Source organism: Psittacula echo (genome assembly GCF_963264785.1).
Source record: "Psittacula echo genome assembly, chromosome: 5".
Classification (NCBI taxonomy): domain Eukaryota; kingdom Metazoa; phylum Chordata; class Aves; order Psittaciformes; family Psittacidae; genus Psittacula; species Psittacula echo.
Genome location: NC_137739.1, coordinates 6201314 through 6224748, shown reverse-complemented (window position 1 = coordinate 6224748; position 23435 = coordinate 6201314). Strand labels below are relative to the sequence as shown.

General features: G+C 45.5%; 2 protein-coding genes across 2 annotated transcripts in view; one reads left to right on the top strand and one right to left on the bottom strand.

The window, feature by feature from the left end:
- The first annotated feature begins 4106 nt into the window (after window positions 1–4106).
- On the top strand, window positions 4107–15913 carry GET4 (guided entry of tail-anchored proteins factor 4). The gene is made up of 9 exons (XM_080619655.1): window positions 4107–4350; window positions 8607–8685; window positions 9108–9189; window positions 10161–10310; window positions 11950–12088; window positions 13969–14109; window positions 14193–14268; window positions 14443–14515; window positions 15484–15913. Exons 1-9 carry the CDS (start codon window positions 4196–4198, stop codon window positions 15570–15572), a joined length of 984 nt encoding a protein of 327 aa, XP_080475781.1. The 5' UTR covers window positions 4107–4195; the 3' UTR covers window positions 15573–15913.
- Window positions 15914–19657: 3744 nt separating this feature from the next.
- The window catches only part of ADAP1 (ArfGAP with dual PH domains 1), a gene marked incomplete at both ends in the record, with an annotated part of 58664 nt that continues 54886 nt past the window's right edge, over window positions 19658–23435 (bottom strand). Inside the window, 5 exons of the mRNA XM_080619874.1 lie at window positions 19658–19686; window positions 20076–20304; window positions 20701–20772; window positions 21164–21226; window positions 23186–23269. Of these exons, the coding sequence (XP_080476000.1) occupies window positions 19658–19686; window positions 20076–20304; window positions 20701–20772; window positions 21164–21226; window positions 23186–23269 (477 nt within the window). The remainder of the gene's footprint in view (window positions 19687–20075; window positions 20305–20700; window positions 20773–21163; window positions 21227–23185; window positions 23270–23435) is intronic.

Below are 23435 nucleotides of genomic sequence, written 5' to 3'. Positions count from 1 at the left end.
GCACAGTCTCAGTGAGTGTTAATGCTCACTGGGGATCATTATTCCCCAATTATTTTACAGATCTTATTATCATTGTATGCTGCAGACAACTTACTATATACACTTTGGAATGTGAACACAACAGTCATCCGTCAACAGATTTCAAAACTCCACATACGCTACTTTCAGAAACAGGAGCTGTCACCAGTGCTCCTAGGAGATTTTTACTATGTGTAAGTGTGCCTCTGAACTTCAGGTGATGTTCGTGTGCATAACCTATCTTTGTCTTGCCTATCTTGGAACGTAAGTACTTGAGGAAGGACAGCTAAGGAGATAAACTGTTTCAGTCATTGCTCTTCAAATGGCTTCTAATTTTTAATGAGCTTTGAAATTAGGAATAAGAAATGGTACAAGTATTTTTGGGTGAGTTCTTTCTTTTCTCTTGCTTTCTCCAGTAGTAAACACTTTTGGAGGGAGATGATGGGGTTTAAATTCTTTAATACATTAAAGAATGTAGTTCTTTCATACAGGCGACTTGTTGCATCCTTCCACCACTCCTCTCCCCCACAGTTCTGGCTCTTTATCTTATCCATGATGTACCTTAAGTCTTTTTTTTTTTAATGGGTGTTGACTAGCATCACATTTGCACGATTGTAGAACAAAGATCACGGGCGTACATACATAGCACAGGTATTTGCAGTGCAGGAAACATAAATGCAGAGCCGTGCCTGAAAAAGCTTTGAGTTACATGGGAAACATTCTGATCCTGGTTTGATTGATTTCTGAGTGCTGTCTGTTGTAACTCAGTTATGTAGACATGCTTCTGGTTTTGGTTAGGTGGCAAATTTGATGGAAGCAAAAATATCTTGTTGTTACAGGATCTAGATGATGAACGTCAAGAAATTGGTACGCTTCTAGGGCATTGTGTGTGATCAAGAAGGGGAACCACTGCAGATGTTTCCAGCGATGGTGAGTCTGGATGACAGGATTTAAAGCAACGGGAGGAAAAGGCACCTATTTCCTACGGTAATACACAGTGAGTAGTGAAGGAAGGTGTCCTCATGCTCTGTTGGGCACTGTAGAAACTGAGGCAGGAAGTACCCACCTCACTGCCTCAAAACCTCTGGTCTAACTAGCTGAGAGGGGAGGTGGAAGTGTTTGTGCTGTCTGGACAAATAACTGGTTGTAAAGCAGGGAAGGTCCTCTCCAAAGTGGCAGGAAGTTCCCAAGGCATGTCCTGGTTAGTAATGACAGTCACAGCAATCTAAGAAAGCAACTTGAGGAGTTGCAGTTGTCACCTGCTTGTACCAGGCTCCTAACTCTGGTTTGTGGTTTCGCTTTTTCCTTTCCCAGATGAACCATCAAAATGCATTTCAACTCGTGGAACTGAGAGTTCTTTCCAACTGGGGAAATGAAGACTATACTTGCCTTTATAGAATCCGAGTGCGCAGGAATGTTGCCCAGAGATCTCCTGCACTACATGTTTTCACATGAAAGGCTACACACTGAAGATCAGAATTCTCTTGTTTATTAGCAATTAGGTAGTGAACATAGGAATATTTAGAATAAAACAAAAAAAAAAAAGATTTTTTCCAATGTATTTTTAAATGCTTTTCAACATGGCTGTTATTTGCTGCTTCTAAACTGTGACAAGATGGTGTTGAGATGTTTAAATGGTTTTAATTTTTGAAAGTTCATGTACTCTTTGGACAAGAAATAAAGCTGTTTTGCTGTAGTTTTGGTCACTGGCTGAACCGAGGCCATGAGGTATTTTCTCACCTCTGTGCCTGGCAAACTCTTGGACCAGATTCTCCTGGAAGACATGCTAAGGCACATGAAAAACAAGGAGGTGGTTGGTGACAGCCAGCATGGCTTCACTAAGGGGAATCCTGCCTGACCAATTTGGTGGCCTTCTATGATAGAGCTACGAAACTGATGGACAGGGGTAGAGCAGTTGACGTCATCTACCTGGACTTGTGCAAAGCCTTTGACACCGTCCCACATGACATCCTTGTCTCTAAATTGGAGAGACATCAATTTGATGGGTGGACCACTTGGTGGATAAAGAACTGGCTGGATGGCCACATGCAAAGAGTTGTGGTCAATGGCTCCATGTCCGGCTGGAGACCGGTAATGAGTGGTGTCCCTCAGGGATCGGTGTTGGGACCGGTCTTTTTCAACATCTTTGTCGGTGACATGGACAGGGGGATTGAGTGCGCCCTCAGCAAGTTCGCCGATGACACCAAGCTGTGTGGTTCGGTTGATACGCCGGAGGGAAGGGACGCCATCCAGAGGGACCTCGACACACTTGTGAGGTGGGCTGATGCCAACCTGATGAAGTTTAACCATGCCAAGTGCAAGGTCCTACATCTGGGTCGGAGCAATCCCAGGCACAGCTACAGGTTGGGTAGAGAAGAGATTCAGAGCAGCCCTGCAGAGAAGGACTTGGGGGTGTTGGTCGATGAGAAAATGAACATGAGCCGGCTGCAGTGTGCGCTCGCAGCCCAGAAAGCCAACCGTATCCTGGGCTGCATCAAAAGGAGCGTGACCAGCAGGTCGAAGGAGGTGATCCTGCCCCTCTGCTCTGCTCTCGTGAGACCTCACTTGCAGTATTGTGTGCAGTTCTGGTGTCCTCAACATAAAAAGGACATGGAACTGTTGGAACAAGTCCAGAGGAGGGCCACGAGGATGATCAGGGGAGTGGAGCACCTCCTGTATGGAGACAGGCTGAGAAAGTTGGGGCTGTTCAGCCTGGAGAAGGCTGCGTGGAGACCTCATAGCAGCCTTCCAGTATCTGAAGGGGGCTTATAACGATGCTGGGGAGGGACTCTTCATTAGAGTGATAGTGTTATTGACGAGTGAGCCAATCTCGTTTTAAAATATAAATTTATTAATTTGAGCAAGCGATAGCAGATAAAAAACAGCGCTGGGTGCACCGGGAGGCTCCGCTCCGCCCCCCTCAAAACGCACACCGGGTCTCTTTGGAGGCTGTCCCTTATACCTTTTCGGCTCGGGACTTCAGCCAATCCTGTGGTCCCCCCCACCCGGACATCCTGACGTGGCTCTTTTCCACTGGTTCTCCCCACCGCTGGGGTCTCACCATCGAGAAACTTCGAGATGTTTCCAGAAGCCTCGCGAAGCTCCCAGAAGTTTCGAGAAGTCTGCTGGAAGTTTCAAGGAGCTCCCGCCCCCAGCTCAGTTGTCATAGCAACCTCCATCCCCCATATGCTGTAACAAGACACTACCTCAAACTACTCAACCCCCCCCTTTTTCCCTCTCACAATCCCCTGCAGTAACACAACTGACTTCTCCCTCCCAATACAGAAGTCATAATGCAAAAATACAACAGCTACAAAACAAAAGAAAACATGTTTCTACACAAAGTGACAGTCACAGAGAGCTTCCCAAAATGTAACAAACAATTTCCTCCTTTAAAACTTTTGATGAACAAACTCTACACATTACAATAGGACAAGGGATAACGGGTTCAAACTTAATCAGGGGAAGTTTAGATTGGATCTAAGGAAGAAATTCTTTCCTGTAAGGGTGGTGAGGCACTGGAATGGGTTGCCCAGGGAAGTTGTGAATGCTCCATCCCTGGTGGTTTTCAAGGCCACGTTGAACAGAGCCTTAGGTGGCATGGTTTAGTGTGAGGTGTCCCTGCTCATGGCAGAGGGGTTGGAACTGGATGATCTTAAGGTCCTTTCCAACCCTATTCTATGATTCTATAGAGCGTTTTGGGGTGAGTGGGGTGTCACCATGGACTCTCAGCCCCTGCTTTGCCTGCAGCGTTTCCCTCGGTGACCCTGGCGCTGCCTGGCGCACGCTGAACTGAGTCAAGCGAAGCCCGGGCTCGTCGTTGCCGGGCGCTTTGCAGGTGCGGGCAGTTTCCAGCCGCTGGGGTTGCTCTGTTGTTGTGTCAGCGCCGTGACAACGCCCTGGCCCGTGTCCCTGCGCTCGAGTGCACTGGCTCGGGTTCCCTGCCTGCGATCCACCCGTCCTTCCCGGGTCGTTCCCGGCCCACGTTCCCGGGGGCTGTGACACCGGGCTCAGCCCCTGGCAGCGGCCGCAGTCCTGCTGCCCTGCCGCGGCCCCGCGCAGCCTCCGAAGCCTCGCGGGCCGCCGTCAGAGCGGGCGGAAGCCGGGCAGCGAGGCGCGGGCCGGTCAAGGGCTGCGCGCGACTGCGCACGCTCTCCCCTGCCCCTCCTCCGCGGTGATGGCGGCGGCGATGATGGCGGCGGAGCAGGAAGCCGCGAAAGGCGGCGGCAGGAACCGCGGCGGCGTTCAGCGAGTGGAGGGGAAGCTGCGCGCCAGCGTCGAGAAGGGCGACTACTACGAGGCGCACCAGATGTACCGGACGCTCTTGTTCAGGTAGGGCTCGACCCGAGCCCCGCCGCTGCCCCGCGCGGCCTTGCGGAGCCTTCCCCCGCAGTTGGCCCCGCTGCTGCCCGCCATTGGCCGCTGCTTCTGCCCATCTGCGTGTGCTGCTCTCTCGTTGGGTCATGGGTGGGCGGGGTGGGGCGGGTACGTGCCGTGGGGGGTCGGGTGAGCGGAGCCGGCCCAAGCAGGGACCGGGCTTGGTCTGGGGGCAGCGACAGCGGATCGCGGCCCTGCCCACCTTGCCCCCCCGCCGCTCTCCCTCGGGCCCCGCCGCCTCTGTGTGGTCTCGGTGGCGCTGTGGGGGCCGCTGCTCGCCGGGGTTTGAAGGTGAACTCTGCTGACGCTGCCGGGCCTACCCCGACCCGTTCCCAGTGGCGCGTCTGAGCTACCGGGTGGCAGCGGCAGCAGTAGCTGGGCCCGGCGGGGGCTCCCACTGCCGCCGCCTCCCAGAGCACAGCGTCCCGTTGGCGTACAGAGGGCGGGTTGTGTCGTGCCGCCCAGAGGGCACGGGCAGAGCTGATGTTCGCCCGCGTCCCGATGCGGTTCTTGGCAACCCCACAGCCTGAGGCAGGCTCTCCCTCCCGGCTCGGCAGGACGTGCCCCGGCTGCCTCCCCGGCAGCTCCTCGAGTCAGGCGAACGTCTTCGTAAGAGTCTCTGAGCTGCCGCTCGTTCTGAATGTCAGCCTGGCAGGCGGGCAGGTTGTGCAGGGGTTTGAGGTTTTGGGTTGGTTGTTGCCCAGCCAGGAAGCGGGGCTGCTTTGTTGCATGGCGGTGGCCCTCTGGCACCACTGTGAGGGGCAGCTCTTAGAATGGCAAAAACCATCTGCACAGAGAGGGGGTTTCTAGATCAAATTCTAGTTGATGTATTTGTGTACTTCGCAATGAGTATAACAACTTCGCAAAAGTATAGCAGGCCTGGGTATTTATTCAGAGATATTACTACCGCGTGAGTTTCATTGCAAATAGTTTTCTGGATTTTATTTTCCACATCCACGGCAACTTAGTTGCCCTTTCTCTTAACTGAAATCTAAAATGCAGCTCTTTGATTCCAGGGGCAAAGATTAAGGTATTCTAGGGGTTTCCTTGGTTGGGCCCAGGTTCTGCTGGAGGAGGTGAAGTGGGAAAGCTGCCTGCTGGGTCTTGTTTGCTCACTTGTGCGTCACCTTTCCCAAAAGCTCATGTAAGTTAGAATGGGAACAGGCTGGTGGGTATCTACAGAAAAAGAGCAGGCAATTGTGTGGGGAAGAAAATCCTTGGTGCACAGTCTGACTTCTGCTGGCAGTGTGCAGCAGAGAGCCTGCACTACCCTCTGTGCCAAGCACCATTAAATTAAAGCGGTTGTGTTCTGCCATAGCCACCTGATGGGATCAGTGAGGGCACCATCTAGGCCTTAAGACTTTTGTATTTGTGTATATATCTAACTTGAAGGCAGAGCCTGGCCTATTTTACAGTAAGGGTTATGTGATGTGATGGCAGCAAGGATCGCAGATGACACTTGGCGTGTCAGTTCTCATCCAGGCTGCTGAATGTATTCACTTCCATGCTTTGTTTAAGCCTCAGTGAATTATTTTGGAATCAAAGATCCCACCTGTCTCGTTTTTGATGGAAGCAAAAGGAGGTACTCCTTTAAATGAAAAGGTGAGGTTTTGCATAGCTAGGAAGAGGGTTTCCTTGTAGGCAAGAAGATGTAATGGGGCTGTGAAACTTGTTTGGAAAGGCACTGAGGCCAAGGAGTAGTCCTGGACAGTCTTGTCTGGCCTCCATCAAATGTGTGTTAAATGTCAGCAGTTTTCCCGAGACACGTAAACATGGTCGAGATGATGTCAGCTGTGGAATTGTAACTGGGACAGGCAGCGCTGACTCGTTTTAAACAACGCTGGCCTGTAAAACATTGCTCTGTTCTCTCATGAGGTGTGTGTTAAACCTGAAATCCTGTCTCAAAGCTTCAAAAGTCATGAACGCAGATGTACTTGAGGGTTGAGGAGGGGAGGACATGGAGGAGGAAAGATTACCATAAGCCTGTCTCCTGTAGACCTCTTATCCCTGCCTGTGATTGGCAGAGCAGGTGGGAAACTGCACTTCCTGCCTGGCCAGCACCAGTGAGCGAGTCTTGTTCCTGGGCTTGTGCTGTTACTGTACAGGCTGCCAGGTTCAACTGTTCTTGTGATTTGGTGATTGAGTCAAACTTCCAAGTTTAGCATCCCTGTTACATTGGTTTCTGTTTTCCTGATGGTTGTAGGTATTTTCTGTGATATGAATAATCTCTTACAGTATTTCTCTTGTTCTAAATGCCATTTAGATCAATGTCATGGATATTTATTTCCATTAAAAACACCTTCAAAAATAAAAGTTCTTAAACCAAAAAAAGCCCCCTACAAAACAAAACAAAAAAACCCCTGCAAAATACCAAACCTCCCAACTTTTAAAAATGGGGGTTGTATTGTAAAGCTGTTGTCAGCATCTTTTAGTATCTGATGTGATAATTACCAGATTAGAGCTCCCAAATAGCATTGCAAAACCAGTGGAAGTAGAATTTGTGGAAGTGGATTAACACTGGTATTTGGACTCAAAACACCTGGAAGCAAACCCAGATGTGAAGCCAACTATAAACCTGTTGGATCTGCTGATCCGTTTAACCAACATGCAGCACATTTACTGTGGTGATTGCAAATCCGAATTGTTGAGGATACTTTTTCCAAAAATCCACCATTGTGCCATCTGTTATTGCAGTTCTGCTGAGTGTTCTGGATTAAAGGTGTGTGGGGTTTTGGAAGACGATGAGCAGGACTGGAGGACTGCCTCCTCTCTTGCTTGTTCATGGAATCACAGAATGGTTTGAGTTGGAAGGGACCTTAAAGCTCATCTAGTTCAAGCCCCTGCCACAGGCAGGTACACCTTCCGCTAGGCCCAGGTTGCTCCAAGCCCCGTCCAGCCTGGCCTTGAGCACTGCCAGGGATGAGGCAGCCACAACTTCTCTGGACAACCTGTGCCAGGGTCTCACCACCTTCACAGGGAAGAATTTTTTTCAAACACCCAATTTAAAGCTACCCTTTTTCAGTTTAAAGCCATTCCTGCTTGTCTTACCACTTTATGCCCATGTAGAAAGTCCCTCTCCAAGTTTCTTGTAGGCCCCCTTTAGGTACTGGAAACTGCGCTAAGGTTTTCCCCTGAGCAAGGTTTTGAGGCTGAACAAGGCCAGCTCTCTCACCCTGTCTTCAGAGCAGAGGTGCTCCAGCCGATGGAGCATCTTTGTGATCCTCGTCTGGACTTGCTCCAACAGCTGCATGTCCTTCTTACGTTGTTGCCCTCAGAGCTGGATGCAGGGTAGGAGGAGTCTCATGAGAGCAGAGGGCAAGAATCCCTTCCCTCAACCTGCTGTCCATGCTGCTTGGGAATGCAGCCCAGGACATGGTGGGTTTCTGGGCTGCAAGAGCACACGGCCAGCTCATGTTGTGCTTCTCAACCACTGTCTGATCTGATTTTGCCAGTAGGACCCGTTGTGTGATGGCAATCTCACATGCAGGACATGAGTGTTTGCGATCCACTGCTCATTTTACTTGCATGGTCCCACTGCTCCCTGCTTCACTCCCAGAGCCAGCAACCCCTCTCTGTTAGCCTCGGGAATGCTTGTATGTTGGATCTGCAGTACCAGGGACCTTGCTGCTGCAGGAGTGCGAGGCTGCTCTGGCTGCTGGGAGCAGAGAGGGGTGGAACAGGCACAGCACAACCAGGTGTCACAGAGGACAAAAGGAATATTGCAGACACTAAAACAGTCTGTTAAAACTGATGTTTTTCCTTTTTTGCTATGAGCAAACTGGATGTTGTTATTAACTACTCATAAAACAGACTATTTGAGAAACAGTGAAGAGAAATGGAAATTGGAAACTGTCTGCTGCCACACTTAAACTGCTTTTGGTAAAGGCTCTGTTGGGGTGGTCTGAGTTCAGTCCATTGGCATTTCTTTGCTCAGGTGAACTCCTGGGATCATTTCCTTTTCTTTGTTTCAGCCCAAATCAGGTTTGAAGCTCACAGTTTTCATTCTTACACTCTTTGCTTGTGTTCCGTCAAGTCTGGAGGAGAAAAATTGTAGCTTCCACTTACAGTTACATCATTACTAAAACTAACCTGATTCTTTATCGCCTTTATTTTAATTTTTCATTATCTTGAATCCTTTAACTGCAAATAACACTAAGCATACACAACTTCTTTAGTGACAGCTTTTATCAAGGCTTTGGTATTGTTTTCAGGTATATGTCACAAGGAAAATATGCAGAAGCAAGAGAACTAATGTATTCAGGGGCTTTGCTGTTCTTCAGCCATAACCAGGTAAGTCATAACTGGTTTTGTTTGTGTGGTTTGGGGCAGGCGGGGGTATTATTCCAAGATTGTGAGGGGTGAGTGGTGAATTCTCAGTAGTAGATGTTTGGGGTGACTGCTTTGTAATCTTTTAGTTTATCTCTTGGTTGAGTCTTTCTGCACAAAGAAGGATTATGCCAAACTGGAACATAAAGCATATGAAGTGTGTGTGCATCCAAACAGTAATCGTAACCACATTTGTTTTGCTTTCCTGCAAGCTTCTCTTTTGATGACATCAAATCACTATAATTTTGTTATAGGGGAAGGTTGAGACTTGATACTGTGCCTGATCTGTAGATGTTGATAAAGTGTTAAATCTCCTTGTGACAAAAGTCTGGTTTTCTTCTATGTACCGGTATGTTCATCACTACTCCTGTGTGTCTGTTTTGTAGCAAAACAGTGCTGCTGATCTGTCCATGCTGGTTTTAGAGTCTTTGGAGAAATCGGATGCAAAAGTAGCAGATGACCTTTTAGGTGAGGTGACCTTTGTGCTCAGTTTGATGATGTTTAAGTGTGCTTTCACTTCACAGTGACTGTCATTAACAGTCTTGAAACCCCACAAAGACCCTTTTGTGTGCCCTGCCAGATGGCTAAAGGTTACCTTCATCAAAGGGGGAGAACTTCATTAGGGAATAATGGATTCCCAGTACCTTTGTGGACATGCTCAGGACAAACGTTGCTGTCTTGTGGCGTTGTCCTTTCATTGATGCAGCAGTACTGTATTGTCTGCACAGTCACTCGTGTCCCCAGGGCTTTGGTGGGTGGTGATTTCCCACCCAGCAGTGTAGTAGTGTGCACATTATTTGTGACTCAGCTACTCACAAGGGTGTTTTTCTTCTTTATCTGTGGGATTTGGTAAGCAGCAATTCAGGGAGACCTTTTTAAGAGGTGCCTGACCAGATGACTGCTGCAGCATAGGCGAGCTGCTCCTGTTGATGGAAACAGGGAGACAGAGGCCATTCTTTGTTTACTTAGATCAGCTCTGACATTCTGTATCCCATCCACATCTTCTGGTGGTGCTTTTCCAAACTACAGCTCTCACAGCTTCCCTGTGAATGGCAAGCAGTACCATAACCTGGAGTGTTTCCTCCTCCTTGGAACTACATAGTCCTCAGGGATATCCTGAAGGACCATGGTCCATCATCCTGAAGGTCCCACATGAAGAGAAGCTGTCCCCAGCTGACTGGAAGGCTCAGCTTTTGGCTGACTTGTCAGTTGACAGTCATGTCAGTATTGCTGGCTGATACATGCAAGATTGACTGAATGTGTGAGAAGTGGCTCAAGTTCAAAGTCACTCTTTTTAAGGTGGCTTTTGGAGGCTCTTAAGGGAGCTTAAAGACACAGTAGCAGTGGAATGTAAACATCATGTCTTAAAGATGCATTAGAGGCAGCAGCTCATCCTATTTCTATTAATAGTAAATATTTGTGAATCTTATTGCTTCCAGAAAACCTGGCTAAATTGTTCAGCTTAATGGATCCAAATTCTCCCGAAAGAGTGGCTTTTGTGTCCAGAGCACTAAAATGGTCTAGCGGGGGATCAGGAAAACTTGGACACCCAAAACTGCACCAGTTACTAGCAATTACCTTGTGGAAAGGTAAGAAAAATCAACTGGCCCCTTCTGTGTTTTGTTTTGAAAATACTGGAAGTGTGATATTGTAAAAGATCTGCTTTGGAAATAATCTAAGGAAGCTGAGATGGGAATGACTGATTGAGTTCTGCTGTTACCTGATTTTTGCAGTAAATTTAGCTTAATGTTGCTAACAGAAAAAATCTGGGGCTGTAACTCTATATTAGTGCAAAACCAAAACCACACCTGCTGTAATGCTCTCTGTAAAAAGAAGGCTGATCCTTTAGACATGGAGGTAGTTGAGTTATTAGGAGGAAGACTGCTGGGGAGCAAAGCTGTTTTGTTGTGGGTTTTTTATATTTGTTTTGTTTTTAAATCCTGGGTAAACATGACAAAGATTGAAATATATCACCTACCATCCAAACCAGTCTTTGGATCTGCAATTAGGTACTTTCTGAGATGTTGAGCAGCAGGCTTATTCCATTTTGTCTTTGATTTATGGGGGATTTTATTACTTGGGATGTAAGATAAACCAAAAATGCACTAAATAATTATTGTAATTGTGGATGGTAGCCAGTTTTTAAAGTCTTACACAACAAAGGTGAGTGAGAACAGCTGAATAAATGCCATCTTTTTTCTGTGGTTTCTTGTGAATTAATAACTGTGCAGGATGATTGTTTATTTTATATTTGTTAGTAGCTATGAGGTGATTATAGTGGTTTAATATAACGATCCTGACTCGGCGGTCAGCATTCCAGCTCATTGCCTTTTTGTGTGCCATAGGCAATTCCACAACTGTTCTCATGGGACTTTTAGCTTGATGGCTGCTACCAGCCACAAAGGGAAGATTTTCCTCAGAGCATTTCAGTTAGAGGCTGAGATATGATTAGGGTAAGAAATAGTTGCATTCTGCAAGCAAAACTCCCCATTTTGCAGCCATATGGTCACTGTTCTTTTGAAGAGCAAAATGTGTATGTTTTTCTTAGCCTGTAGGTTTTGAGAGTCTCATCAGAAAAGGCTCAGATTTTAAAACAAAGCTTTTAAATCCCCAAATTAGCAGCTATCCAGTTTTGTCATTGCAGTGACTTTTTATGGTGCTTTGCTTCAAGTTAAGTTCTGACAACTCATTGCCATTTCTTACACCTTTTTTTCCTGTGTAATTGCTGTTCTATTCAGAATATGAAAGGAATTTTAATTTTAATAGCAAGAGTGGGCTAAACTAGAAATACGAAATGCCTTCATTCTGTGCACTTAGAAGGACACTGAAGATGCTGTTTGACTTCTTGGTGCACATAGTTTAATATGGAACTTCTTGATTCTTTTCCTCAGCACTGATGATAGCACATGAAGTGTCAACATGCAGTGAGATAAGACTGCAAGCTGATTGTCTCAGTGGTGGCTGTGTTTTGTGGTGGCATTGAATAAACTGTATTTAATAACATTTGTTCAAATGTATTTAGAATAACATTTATTATTTCCCTTCATAAATTGTCTGTTAACTTATAAAGTAAAAAGCCCACTCTCTTTTTTGCTAGTCTTGTTTATATACCATGTGTGTAACTCTTGTCCTTTTACCAGCCGTAGTGTACAAGCCTAACAAATTTGGTTTTATGTCCAGGTATGATGAACTGATTTCTTAAAAGCATTTTTCTTTTTCCTTTTGTAGAGCAAAACTACAGTGAATCTCGGTATCACTTCTTGCACTCCACAGATGGTGAAGGATGTGCAAATATGCTAGTAGAGTACTCCTCATCCAGGGGATATCGCAGTGAGGTCGACATGTTTGTAGCACAGGCAGTACTACAGTAGGTGTTAAACTTCTTATTAACTATTTTTCAGAGATGACACTGTGTTTGAGGCCAGTCTAATTTGCTCATAACTGTAGGCTAACCCTTTCAAAAGAACCTGTAAAACTGGCTAGAGCTTCTGAAACTCATTTTGCGTGATAACAACAGGAGAATCATCTCAAAACTGATGTGTTGAATTTATCGAACTGGAGAGAATAAAAAACCCCAAACAACTCTTAACTCAAACCCAAACAAAAACGTATTAAGGTCGAAACCTGAAATCATATTAATTACCTGAAGAATTCATGTAATCTGTTTGACCCTGAAAGCACAATTCTTAGCTTTGTTAACAACACTTTATGTCTAATTAGGGTTTACCTTGATGTTCTTACTAAAACTGGACCTAAGTAGGCTCTGTATTTACCTTTTGTGTAGTACTTGTTCTCAGTCTCATTGTCCTAAAAGATAATTTGTCTTGGATCACCCTGGTCTGTGGCTTGCATTTATTTTAGGCATTTATTTTGTAGGAGGTGGGAATTCAAGTTATGATATGCCTTTGCAGAGCTCATGTACAGTTAAAGTTAACAAAGCCAATTTTACTGTGTTGAATCAGCTGATGGCTTTCTCAGTCAGGGAAAGCAGCTCATGGAGGAGTCTGAGGAGGAGGTGAAAACAGGACTGTGCAGCAGGGAGTCAGGAGGAGAGTAGGTGTTGGGGAAGAGGGAGGAGGTGAGAGCATGTCTGTCTCTCTTTTGGCAGCAGTGAGCTGTCATGTCAGATTTGTCCTGTTTTCCATAGCTGGCTGATAAAGATTGCAGCAGTTTTGAGAGGTAGAAAATCCTTTATGGAAATCTAGTGTATGCAGGACTCTTACACAGTCTTTGTTCTGGAGTGGGGGAAATTGTGGGGAGAAGTTACAAGTAAGAAATTATTTTTTCAGTATTTATACAGCACTGTTACTGCATCCTTTACTGGCCTGTATCTCAACCTCTGCACTAAATCCTCTTGCGTAGCAGTTTATACTCTAATGAAAATAATTGCAGTTCCCTGCTCAGCAGTAAGGCAAAAGAGCCCAATGCCCTTGCACGTGTGAGGATACAGAATTGCAGTCCAGTCTGAGGGCAAAAATGAGACTGCTTGTGGGATCTTTCCCAGTGCTTGCAGACAGCGTGTGTCCCAGATAAAGTCTCTTGTTAGGCCTATGGGACTTGCAGAGATTGCCAGTTAAATGAACTGGACCTGAACAAAGATTTGGGAACAAAGTTTGGGAAATTGATCTATTCACTGGTGACAAATGGCATGGGAGCTCAAAGTGTAGCTTTATTGTGAGACTTTGTGTGTCAAACTTACTAGTGGTCTTGATGCCGTGGTATTTTGAGCTAGTGCTAATAGAATGGCAAGGGTAATTGGACACGGGCAGATACATACTGAAAGGAGATGTGTTCGGGAGGAGATGGGGCCAGGAGGGAGGTCTTTAATTGGGTTTCACCTCAGCACAGTAAACTCTGGACTAGTAAATGTGGTATCATATTTAATTTGAATTACACAGTGGCCAGTTTTTCCACATTTTTATTTAATTGATGCCCTCTTTTAGTAACTGCCTTGTATGCAACCTGCTTAGATCTTGCTTAAAGTCATTCTGTTAATCAGTTCTGCCTCTGAACCTACTTATTCCACAATGTATTCTAGTAATGATTTCCCCCTTCCTCGGTTGATAGCCAAACCATTGCCAAAGATGTGTATCTCTACCAGTTAGTTTTTGCCGTCAGTTTAAGCCAGAGGTGGTTTCTGTGCACAAATGAAATAGAGCTTGTTGAGCATTTGGCTTCCCTTTTAATTTCTCCATGTAAAACCACTTCTCTGCCTTTTAACTTGCTGTGTTCTGTTTCCTTTTGCAGATTTCTCTGCTTAAAAAATAAGACCAGCGCATCAGTTGTTTTTACGACATACACACAGAAACATCCTTCCATAGAAAAGGGTCCTCCCTTTGTTCAACCACTGCTAAACTTCATCTGGTTTCTGTTACTGGCAGTTGATGGGTACAGTCTGATTTTTCTCATGTTGCTCTTGGTTTCCTTTCAAGTTGTTACTGAGATTACATTTTTTGTTGTTTCCTTTCTAGAGGAAAACTAACAGTATTTACAGTATTATGTGAACAGTATCAACCTTCACTGAAGAGAGATCCCATGTATAATGAGGTGAGTTACTCGTAGTTGTAAAGAAGATCTCACCTCAGAATTAGTTAAGTAACAGCAGTTTGTGACTTGTGGGTAGGATTCAGTGATCTAGCTTGTGTGGTGTGACTGCTGCCCATAGTATTTTCACCTGTAAACAAAGTAGCTGACATTGTTCTTCATCTTATGTCGTTTCAGTACCTAGATAGAATAGGACAGCTTTTCTTTGGTGTTCCGCCCAAGCAGACATCGTCCTACGGAGGGTTACTAGGTAAGGTTTATACTGACAGTTGTTTATAGATACCATCAGTCTTTTCTTTATCTTTGAGAAGGGGAGAAGCATGTAAAAGACTCTCACAGTTAATTTTTGACATTATGGTACAAATTCCAAATGCAGAGAAAAATCTTATTTGTGTTAAAGCTTAATTTCCTCAGACTTAAGTGGCTGATTTTTCTTAAGTTGAATCTGAGACTTTGGTAGAGATCTAACCAGTGCTGATATAAAAAGAATGTTCTCAGAGCAGAAGTTCTGAAATTTATACTGCTCCTTCTACAAGAAATGAAAGGGAACAGGAAATGAGGGCTGAATTTCTCTTGGTCTTCAATAAAATATGAGCAAATTGAACTGGATTACTTTATTATTATTTACAAATGTTTTTCCTTGAGAACTAAGCTTCTCTAAGTTTGTAAACTGACTTGAGGCTTTACCTGTAAATGCCAATTCACTGATACCCAAAGTTTGATGAAAAACATCATCATCATAGATCCCATATGTAAATAGTGGCGTTTCAGCAAATCAGGCATTTTTAAATTGGATAAAACAGGGAGAACTCATAAATGCCTCTGAGTTTCAAACAAGTTCTTTATAGTGTAATGCAGACCATTGCTGCTTTTTGAGAGTTTCACTGCTGGAGGTGTGACTTCCCTCATTTGGTTGTATTTCTTTTTCCTCCTGTCGGGGTGTAGCTGTAGTACATAAGTATGAGACTTCGGTGTTTCTTTCCCGTGTACTCTTAGAGAAGGATCAGTATCAAAATACAGCTTCCCAAATCAATAAATTCGTAATGGAAACCAGTGTGGGAATACTAATGTCTTGCTGAGATCCCTTTATTTCAAAATCCCCCCTTCTTTTTTTATTATCGAAATCTGCACCCTAGCAGGACAGAAGGAAAACAGTTGAAAGACTTTGAGATGAGAATGCAAAACTAGCAAATTTGACTGTCCTGTATTTTATTCTAGGAAATCTTTTAAACAGTCTGATGGGAACTGGAGAAGATGATGACACAGAAGATGGTCAGGAAGATAGCAGTCCGATCGAGCTCGACTGAATGATGTTGTCATTGGGTGCCGTGTCACTCTGATGATTCGATGACTTCAAAGACAGTTTTGGAATTTGAATCCTGCAGTTGTTTCTTGGCACCTAAAAGGGCTCCTTTGGTCTTTTAGAAATGGTTGCTGGAATGTTTATAATGTTTGGTCTATATTATTTATGTAAAAAAAAAAAAAAAGAGAACAACAAAAAGTAGCCAAATGAACCAATTGGAGCAATTGTTAGCAGGTTTCTGATAACAGCAACTGGTGACTGATTAAAATATAGTCTTCTACAGTTTTCTGATGCAGTATTCCCTTTTGCACAGTAATTCAATAAAGCATAAAGATGGGTCTTGTATTTCATGGCCTGTCCACTACCGTCTTTGTTAGGAGAAAGCCTCCTTGACCTCTGTCATCTCCAAGGATGATCTCAAAAGGCAGGGTGACCAATTGAATAATTTATGTGTGAGGCTGGTGCCAGAAGTACTGTGAGATGAGCCAAGCAGCATAATTTGAGATGCACAACCAAGAGACATTGATACCAAGAACTCACTTGCACTGCTGTAACATGCACGCCGTTCATACTGCCTTTCACTCTGGCTGACCCCATGCGTGTACTTAACCGATACTTTCCTGAAAAGCACAAAATTGAATTGCCCTTTAGTAAAAGGTGATCAGCTGAATGTAGGTAATTGGCTTCCATGAGGATCTCTCTTGCCTAGGTACAAAAATTTGGCATCGAGATGCCGCCTCTGGCTCATGGCTCCTTAGGAAAAGATTCTTTCTCAGCCTAAATTCACAACCATATGTAAAGGTGACGGCATTGTAGTGACTGAATTGATTTGTCACAGCAAGGTATGTGTTTGAACTGCAGCTGTACGTAAAGAAAAGGGATACTGCAGAGCCTTTGGTTCTTTATGATATATTTATTTTTCTTGGGTGATTCATTCATTTAACACTTTCTGTAAGAAAAGAATAGATCAATAAGTAATGGAGTAATTTCAGCCCCAGTGGTAGGCATAGCCATTCTACATCTTTTCCTCTTTAATGCAGCACAGCAGATGGCAGTGGTACCATGAACAGATGAAATGGTGGGGAAACGCTTTATTTTTTCATGATGAAAATGAAAAAAGCTTAGATTAATAAACAGCAGTCATGCATGGGGGAGGGATTAATACAAATCTATTGACTGTATGAAAAAGAAAAGGCATTGAAAGGAAGACTTTGTGTTAATTGTGAAGTCTCAAATAAACACTTTATACCAGAATGGACAATATTGCTGCTTTCTAAGCACTTTTGAGTAGAGATGTTACTTTTCTTGCTGGTTTTTTCCCCTCTGCGTGTAACTGGGTTGAGATCTTAGTGTTGCATCTTTACCTCTGTGCAGTAAAGGCATTGCTTTAGTTTTAGTTGGGCGTTGTAATGTCTAGAGCCGATGTGGATTGCTTTGATTTGCAGCAAGCGCAGGAAAGAACCCCTACCTGGGATGGTGCTATAGACATTTAATAGTGTCCGGCAACAACAGCCCCCTCCTGTGTCCTGCAGATTCAGCTTGAGGTGAGTTCAGTGTTCATCACCTTGGCTCTGCCAGCAACACCCTGATTTGAACCTTGTGTGCACCCAGCCCAAACCACAGCACTGCAGCACGCTGTGCATCCACTGCTGGGCACGGGCTGTGCCTGCAGTGTGCCCAGAGGCAGCTTCCTAGGGACAAAATACAGGTGCAATAATTACAGTGGTGTGTACAGAACATACATGTGTGTTGAAAATAATGTATTAAAATACACACACACACACATGTAAAATGTACATATACAAACATATAAACAGTCTTTTGGGTATATAATAATTTATAATTAAATAATGGCATGGCATAGAACTTATTAATTATAGTAGTATTAATTACGTACACACACAATCTTTACAGCTAGCTAAAAACACAACTAGCCCAGCCTCTCCCCTCCCTGCTCCTGATAGGCCTGGGGTTTTAAGTAACTGTCAGACTGTGACTTTTAATATAAATTAAGTAGCTATCTATAGTTACACATACACAAATGCAGGTGGATATATGTATGTTTATATGCAATATATTTCTCTTTATAATTAAATATATATTTTATACCTATATGAAAAGCATACACATGTATACTTATAATATATAAACACTTTTAACTTTGCAATTATAAACGTCTGTACACATACAGATGTATGTATAAAATACATTTAGCTTATACATTCGTAAACCACATGTCTAATGATGGCTATGTATATACATGCACATGTGCATATGAACTATATTCAGCTCATATACATAAAAGTGTATTATACATTATGCTACCTCTACTATCCACAGTTTAGTTGCTGTGAATATTCAGCAACTAATTCTGTATTCCTAAGAATATGGAAATAAATTTATTTCTATATTCCTATTATCCTATTTATTTATTCTATTGCTATTTATTAACTAGTCATCTCTATATTTCTAATATATATCTTTTGTGTATGTGTGTGCATAAATACTATAAATATTATATATAAAACATATACAATATACACTCTATATTACACACACATACACAAATACATATAAGACATTATACACATAAATTGTGTAATTTACATGAAATATATTTACCTGGTATAAACAGACACACGTGTGATGCAGCAGCTCCTCCTGGGGGATGAGGCGGTTTTGTGCGTGTCCCATGTCCCCAGCGTGCTGCCAGCACCATCACCTACTTGTATTTTAACCCCACCTCCCTCCCCCTGCCCCAGCACCACAAGGCTCCAGCTCTGACATAATAATTTATTGGTTCAAATGACATTTAGTACCACAGGTGTCTTACCAGTGACAGAACGAATGCATACAGCCGATGAGATGCTCTCATTTACACACACCAACCTAAGGAACGCGTGGGGACAGGTCCGTATCTGGGGCTGGTACTTTCATTTTGGGGTAAAAACCCAGCACATGGTGTGCAGGTCCCAGCCCGCCCGCCCTGACCACAGGAATTACAGTGCTCAACACCGCGCTGAAACGTCACTTCAAAGCAGCTTATATTTTCTTTTTTTTTGGCAGGGAAACTGACAAAATTAACAAAAAATTGACAACAACAACAAAAAAAAAAAGCAAGGGAGGGAATTACTGAAAGAAAAAGTGCAATCACCAGCCTGGGGAAGCAGCGCGCTGTGGGCTGGAGGGACTGGCCCGTGGGACAGGGCTGGGACAGACTCTTACGGCGCCTGTCAGCAAAACTGCACCTTACAGCTCAGCACCTCCCACTCCCCACTGGGCTCTTGGAATGGCGTGAACCCCCCCACCCATGGAATGGGGATGACATGGGGAGCAGAGCATGGGCCCTAACCCAAAAAGCTTTTCTCCCCTGGCATCATCTTGTGGCTTTGTGTCCCCCTTGCAGGGCTGGGGACAGCACTGCTCTGTCCACACTGGGCACCACTCCTCCTTCATTAAGCAGGTAACAAGGCCAACGATGCCAATTTCCTCTATTTCTAAATCCTGTTTGACCCTAAGCCTGGGTCCAGCATCACCACCATTCCCCAGGTGAGGTAATTTACTTATCATTTACCCTGGTGCCGTCAGGAGGCTCAGCCATTTTGCACATTGGGTGTTTCCAGGTTGCTGCTTCGCATCCCATGAGGATGCCCCTGCTCCTCCCCTACAAAGGAGGCTGGTGAGAGCTGGGGCTGTGGGGATGCTCAGCTCCAGCCCCCAGGAACCAGCTCAAGGGGAAAAGACCCATGTCCCCCCAGATGTGCCACCAACAGTCTTTGCTGTCCCGCTGAAGCCGGTGGGACGCCCCTTTCAGCAGGTGGGGGGGTGCTGGGGTCACAGGACTACTTGTCCCAGCAGCGCATCCCGTGGAGCGGCCACAGAGCTGAATTTTGGGTTGGATCAGCATCCGACATTTCGCTGCCACCCTTCTCGGTTTCCAACATGATCAAGTGAATGATGAGGGGAAAGGGAAGTAGTAGTAGTAGTATTATTACTGTTATTATTATTCATTATTTTTAACATTTCAAATAAAACCACGTTGTGTTGTAAACAGAAGCTCACTCCTCAGGTCTGCCCAGCCAGTCCCAGCTAAGGTTTATGTTTGAAATGGGCTTCCACTGAAAGAAAAAAAACAGAGAAAATAAAGTCAAAAGCAGGACAAACGCTGGCAGGTGGCCATAGCGCAATTGCAAGCCCTCCCTGTGGATGGGCCTTGTCTTGCTGATCCTCCTTGGCTTCAATTATCCTTATAATTGGGTGACTGATCAGCCATATAACACCATGGCCATCATGCCTGAAGTGATGAAGGATACCATCCTCCTCCTCCCAGAGCCCCTGTGCTTGGACAGACTTTGCATCTTCCCCTGGTGAGGAAGAGCTGCCCTGCTCGCACCGCAGAGGAGGGAGCAATGCCGCTGTATCCCCGATCCCCCTCCATTCCTCCCACCCTCCATCACATGGGAAATAAAGGGGTCAAGGCTGGTTTCAGCCCTGCCAGCAGACACACCTGCGTATTCCTGAGGCAGCATCGGCCGGCTTATGACTTTCTGAAAAGTTGTAATCCACTCCAGCTGGTCATCCTCTGTCTCGCAGGCAAAGAGGAATTTCCGATCCGGGGTGACAATGGTTATCCCGTGCTGCCAGTGGTTTCCCTGCGTGGATGGTGGGAGCCCTTCCAGGACCTTGTAGCTGTTTTCCTTGCTCCCAATAAAAACTTCCCCTCTAGCAAAGGCATCCTAGGATACAGCAGAGCAGTCAGGCAGGCTTAATGGTGAAGGGGAGCTCTGCTTCCCGGGCCGCCAGGACACAGCTCACACCCTGCACCATCCAGAAGCTCCATCAGCGAAGCGCAGCAGCCAGACACTGAAAGCACCAGCCACCCCACAGAGCTCTGCTCCAGCTCCTCCCAACGCAGGACCAACACCCGGGATCCGAGATCCAGAAAAATCTGCAGCTGGTGCACAGGGTTTCCAAAGTGGTTTTGGTGAGTATCTGTGCACAGAGCTACTGCATGTTGATACCTGGCAGATCCACGTAGCAATGAGGGCTCAGTGCCTGAGCTTCACTGCAGAGTGTTATTATTTATTATTATTGCCAATTCCCAACAGACAGCCCAGGAACCTTCCTCTTACCAGGGGGTCTTTGAAATACATGAGCCGTCGGTCATCCATGGTGAACCATCGCTTCTTGAATCCCTCTGTTTGCTGAAGAGCCAAAAAATGCCAGATTACACACCAAAGCAGCGCAGCTCCTCTCTTACCAGACATGATCCAGGAGTATCAATGTACTTGGAGCCCAATGGGCTGGGAAAGTTGAGAACAGGCAGCTTCTGGGCTACCATGAGCCACCACAAGCCACTTGGCCAGCTATAGCAGGTGGGCTTGCAGGAACAGGCAGTGAAAGGGAAAATGGGGACGGTGTGGTTGGTTTGTGAAGTGGTTTTGGGTGTTCTTAATGTTTGCTCCCAAGTGAATTAACACATTCATGCCATTAAGACTTCGCCTCTCTAACAAGGGTGTCTTTGTCCCCACCAGAGCACCCTTCTCAGAGCAGGATTCATGCTTAGAGGGGCTGCAGAAATGTTTCATACCCTACCTTTGGCCCCGTTTTCTCCATGTAGCCTTCCTTCAGGTAGTTTCTAGACAGCTTTGGCACCAGCTGGAGGCAGACGAAGAGGAGAGAAAAGAGAGCAGCGTCAGACAGAGGAAGCCGGGGGTCCCTGGGTGGACAGGGGGTCACTGAAAGGAAAGCCCCCACCAAGCTCACCTGTCAGCTCTGGCTGAACACTTCGGTCCCACCCCTCCAAAGTGCTCAGAAGAGATGGGAGCAGAAACATGATGCATCTTTGAGCACTTGTCCAGCAAAGCCAGCAGCCCCCAGAAGAAGCCCCCAGGCCAAACCCCACTTCATGGGTCAGCTCTGGTGATAGATGCATCTCCTTCACCAGATGCGGTGGTTGCTCCTCACATAAGCCCTGAAGTATAATTTCCCTGTAAAACCCCATTAACACACACTGCCTGTGCACGCCCCATTCCTGCAGATACTGCTGACAACAGCTACCAGCACCAGGGCTATTTTTAACGCTGCTTAGTGAAGACAAGGCAGTAGCTGCGAGATCTTAGCAGATGCCTCTAAAAGCCTCCTGAAGGATGATGAGCCCCACCAAAAACAGGGCCAATGAACCTGGCCACGTGCCTCCCCGCCCCTGCCTTTTATTTGAACAGGTTGAGCAGGTGCGTGCTTGTAAGGCAAAGACACCCCTAAATACACCCAGCCAAAGAATCACAAAGCTGTTCCGCAGCAGCTGGGAGCATCTTCGTATTGGACACTTCAGTATAGGCAGCAAAGGGCTCTGCAGCATTCATAGCCCCGATGTGTGGCTTCTGGGACAGGGCTGAGGACCTTTTGCTAAGCAGGACGCTCATCACCCTCAGCTCAGAGAGGTTTCCTACCCTGCAGATGGGTCCCCAAAGCATCCATCAGAGACCCTCACCCCCTAGGAGCTGCAGAGGCAGCCTGGGCATCCTTAGGGTGGTGCGAGCAATTTATATCTCTCTATGGCATTTAACCAGGCTCCTGTTTAAATTTAATGCCTTTTCATCTCTCTGACAGGGTAAAGGACTCATAAATCAAACGCTAATGATGGCAACACCCCAGCTGGAGCTACCTCACGTACATAACCCAGTCTCCACAGAGGTCTCCCCAAGCTGAACGCTGTGAAGGGCTGTTCAGTATTCCAAAGTCAAAAATGTAACACTGCTAAACATTGTAGTCCTCTCTTTACTCCAAAGAGTAACTGAGGAGAAGGGGATAATAAGTAAAAACATCAATAACTTATCTCCCACCGAAACTGCCAGGGGATGAGCATATGAACACTCACCAACTCTATTAAGGTCTGAGGGATTTTGGGGGGCAATTTGATTCAGATGTGCCAACCAACTTTAGGAGAAGGAGAGAACATGGAGAGGGGTAGAAACGATTAAGGAAAGTATACGCTGCACAGCAACTACTACTGGTTAGTTATAGAGTAATCAGCAACAACCAACGACATTACACACCAATTGAAGTGCAACTGCAACACAAAACACTTAGTCTCAGCTTGCATTAATAATGTCTCTAGTATTATATTAGCAAAAGGCAATGCAATTAGCAGTTCCAGCTCCCGGAAAATACAAGACAGAGATATAAGTCAGGCTGCACTGACCTGCACACAGCAACTCATCCCAGAGACCTGGGTACAGCACTGACATTCTTTTGCCTTCATCTTTTCTACCTTACAGCTTTCGTTTCAGCTTTTAATATTACAGCAACAACTTTTGAGAAAGATGCTCGTGGCTTCTGCACATGTGACAGCGCTGGAGTTACTCATAAGCACGACTCACGTTTTGAGGGTTGAGCACGTGTGCATGCACATGCCCATGGTTTCCAAGGCTGGATGGGTGTTCTAACAGGTGCTGCACGTGGGCTCAACATCCCACTGCAAGAATTTCACCCCAGCAATTGTAAAACCCACCGAAGGATATAGCATGCCCCAAGCTTTCCAGCTGGCTTACAAAATGCTAAAAAGGAGCAAGGGAAAAAAAACCCCAACAACCACCAAACTGCAGGAAAACTCACGTCAACGTCACTGGCTCCAGGGAATGCCACTTGTAAGTAATGAAACCGTGCTGCGCGGATGGCGTTGAACCAGTCCACTATTTCCTAATAATGGCAGAAAAGCACAGTGAGTAACGTACTTTGCACACAAAACAACACGACCCTGCTGCGTTTCACCTCTCCCATCACTTTGTCCCAGGTGACAGAGTGCAGTTTGGCAGCAGTCCTAAAAAAAGCAGAATATAGACATAAAAGGGAGCAGCAAACGGGT

What these genes read in the sequence shown, in the direction of transcription:
- GET4 (XM_080619655.1), top strand. Translation starts at nt 4,196, where the DNA reads ATGGCGGCGGCGATGATGGCGGCGGAGCAGGAAGCCGCGAAAGGCGGC. An exon ending in TACCGGACGCTCTTGTTCAG is followed by an intron (nt 4,351 to 8,606) that starts GTAGGGCTCGAC and finishes TATTGTTTTCAG; the next exon opens with GTATATGTCACAAGGAAAAT. An exon ending in AGCAATTACCTTGTGGAAAG is followed by an intron (nt 10,311 to 11,949) that starts GTAAGAAAAATC and finishes TTCCTTTTGTAG; the next exon opens with AGCAAAACTACAGTGAATCT.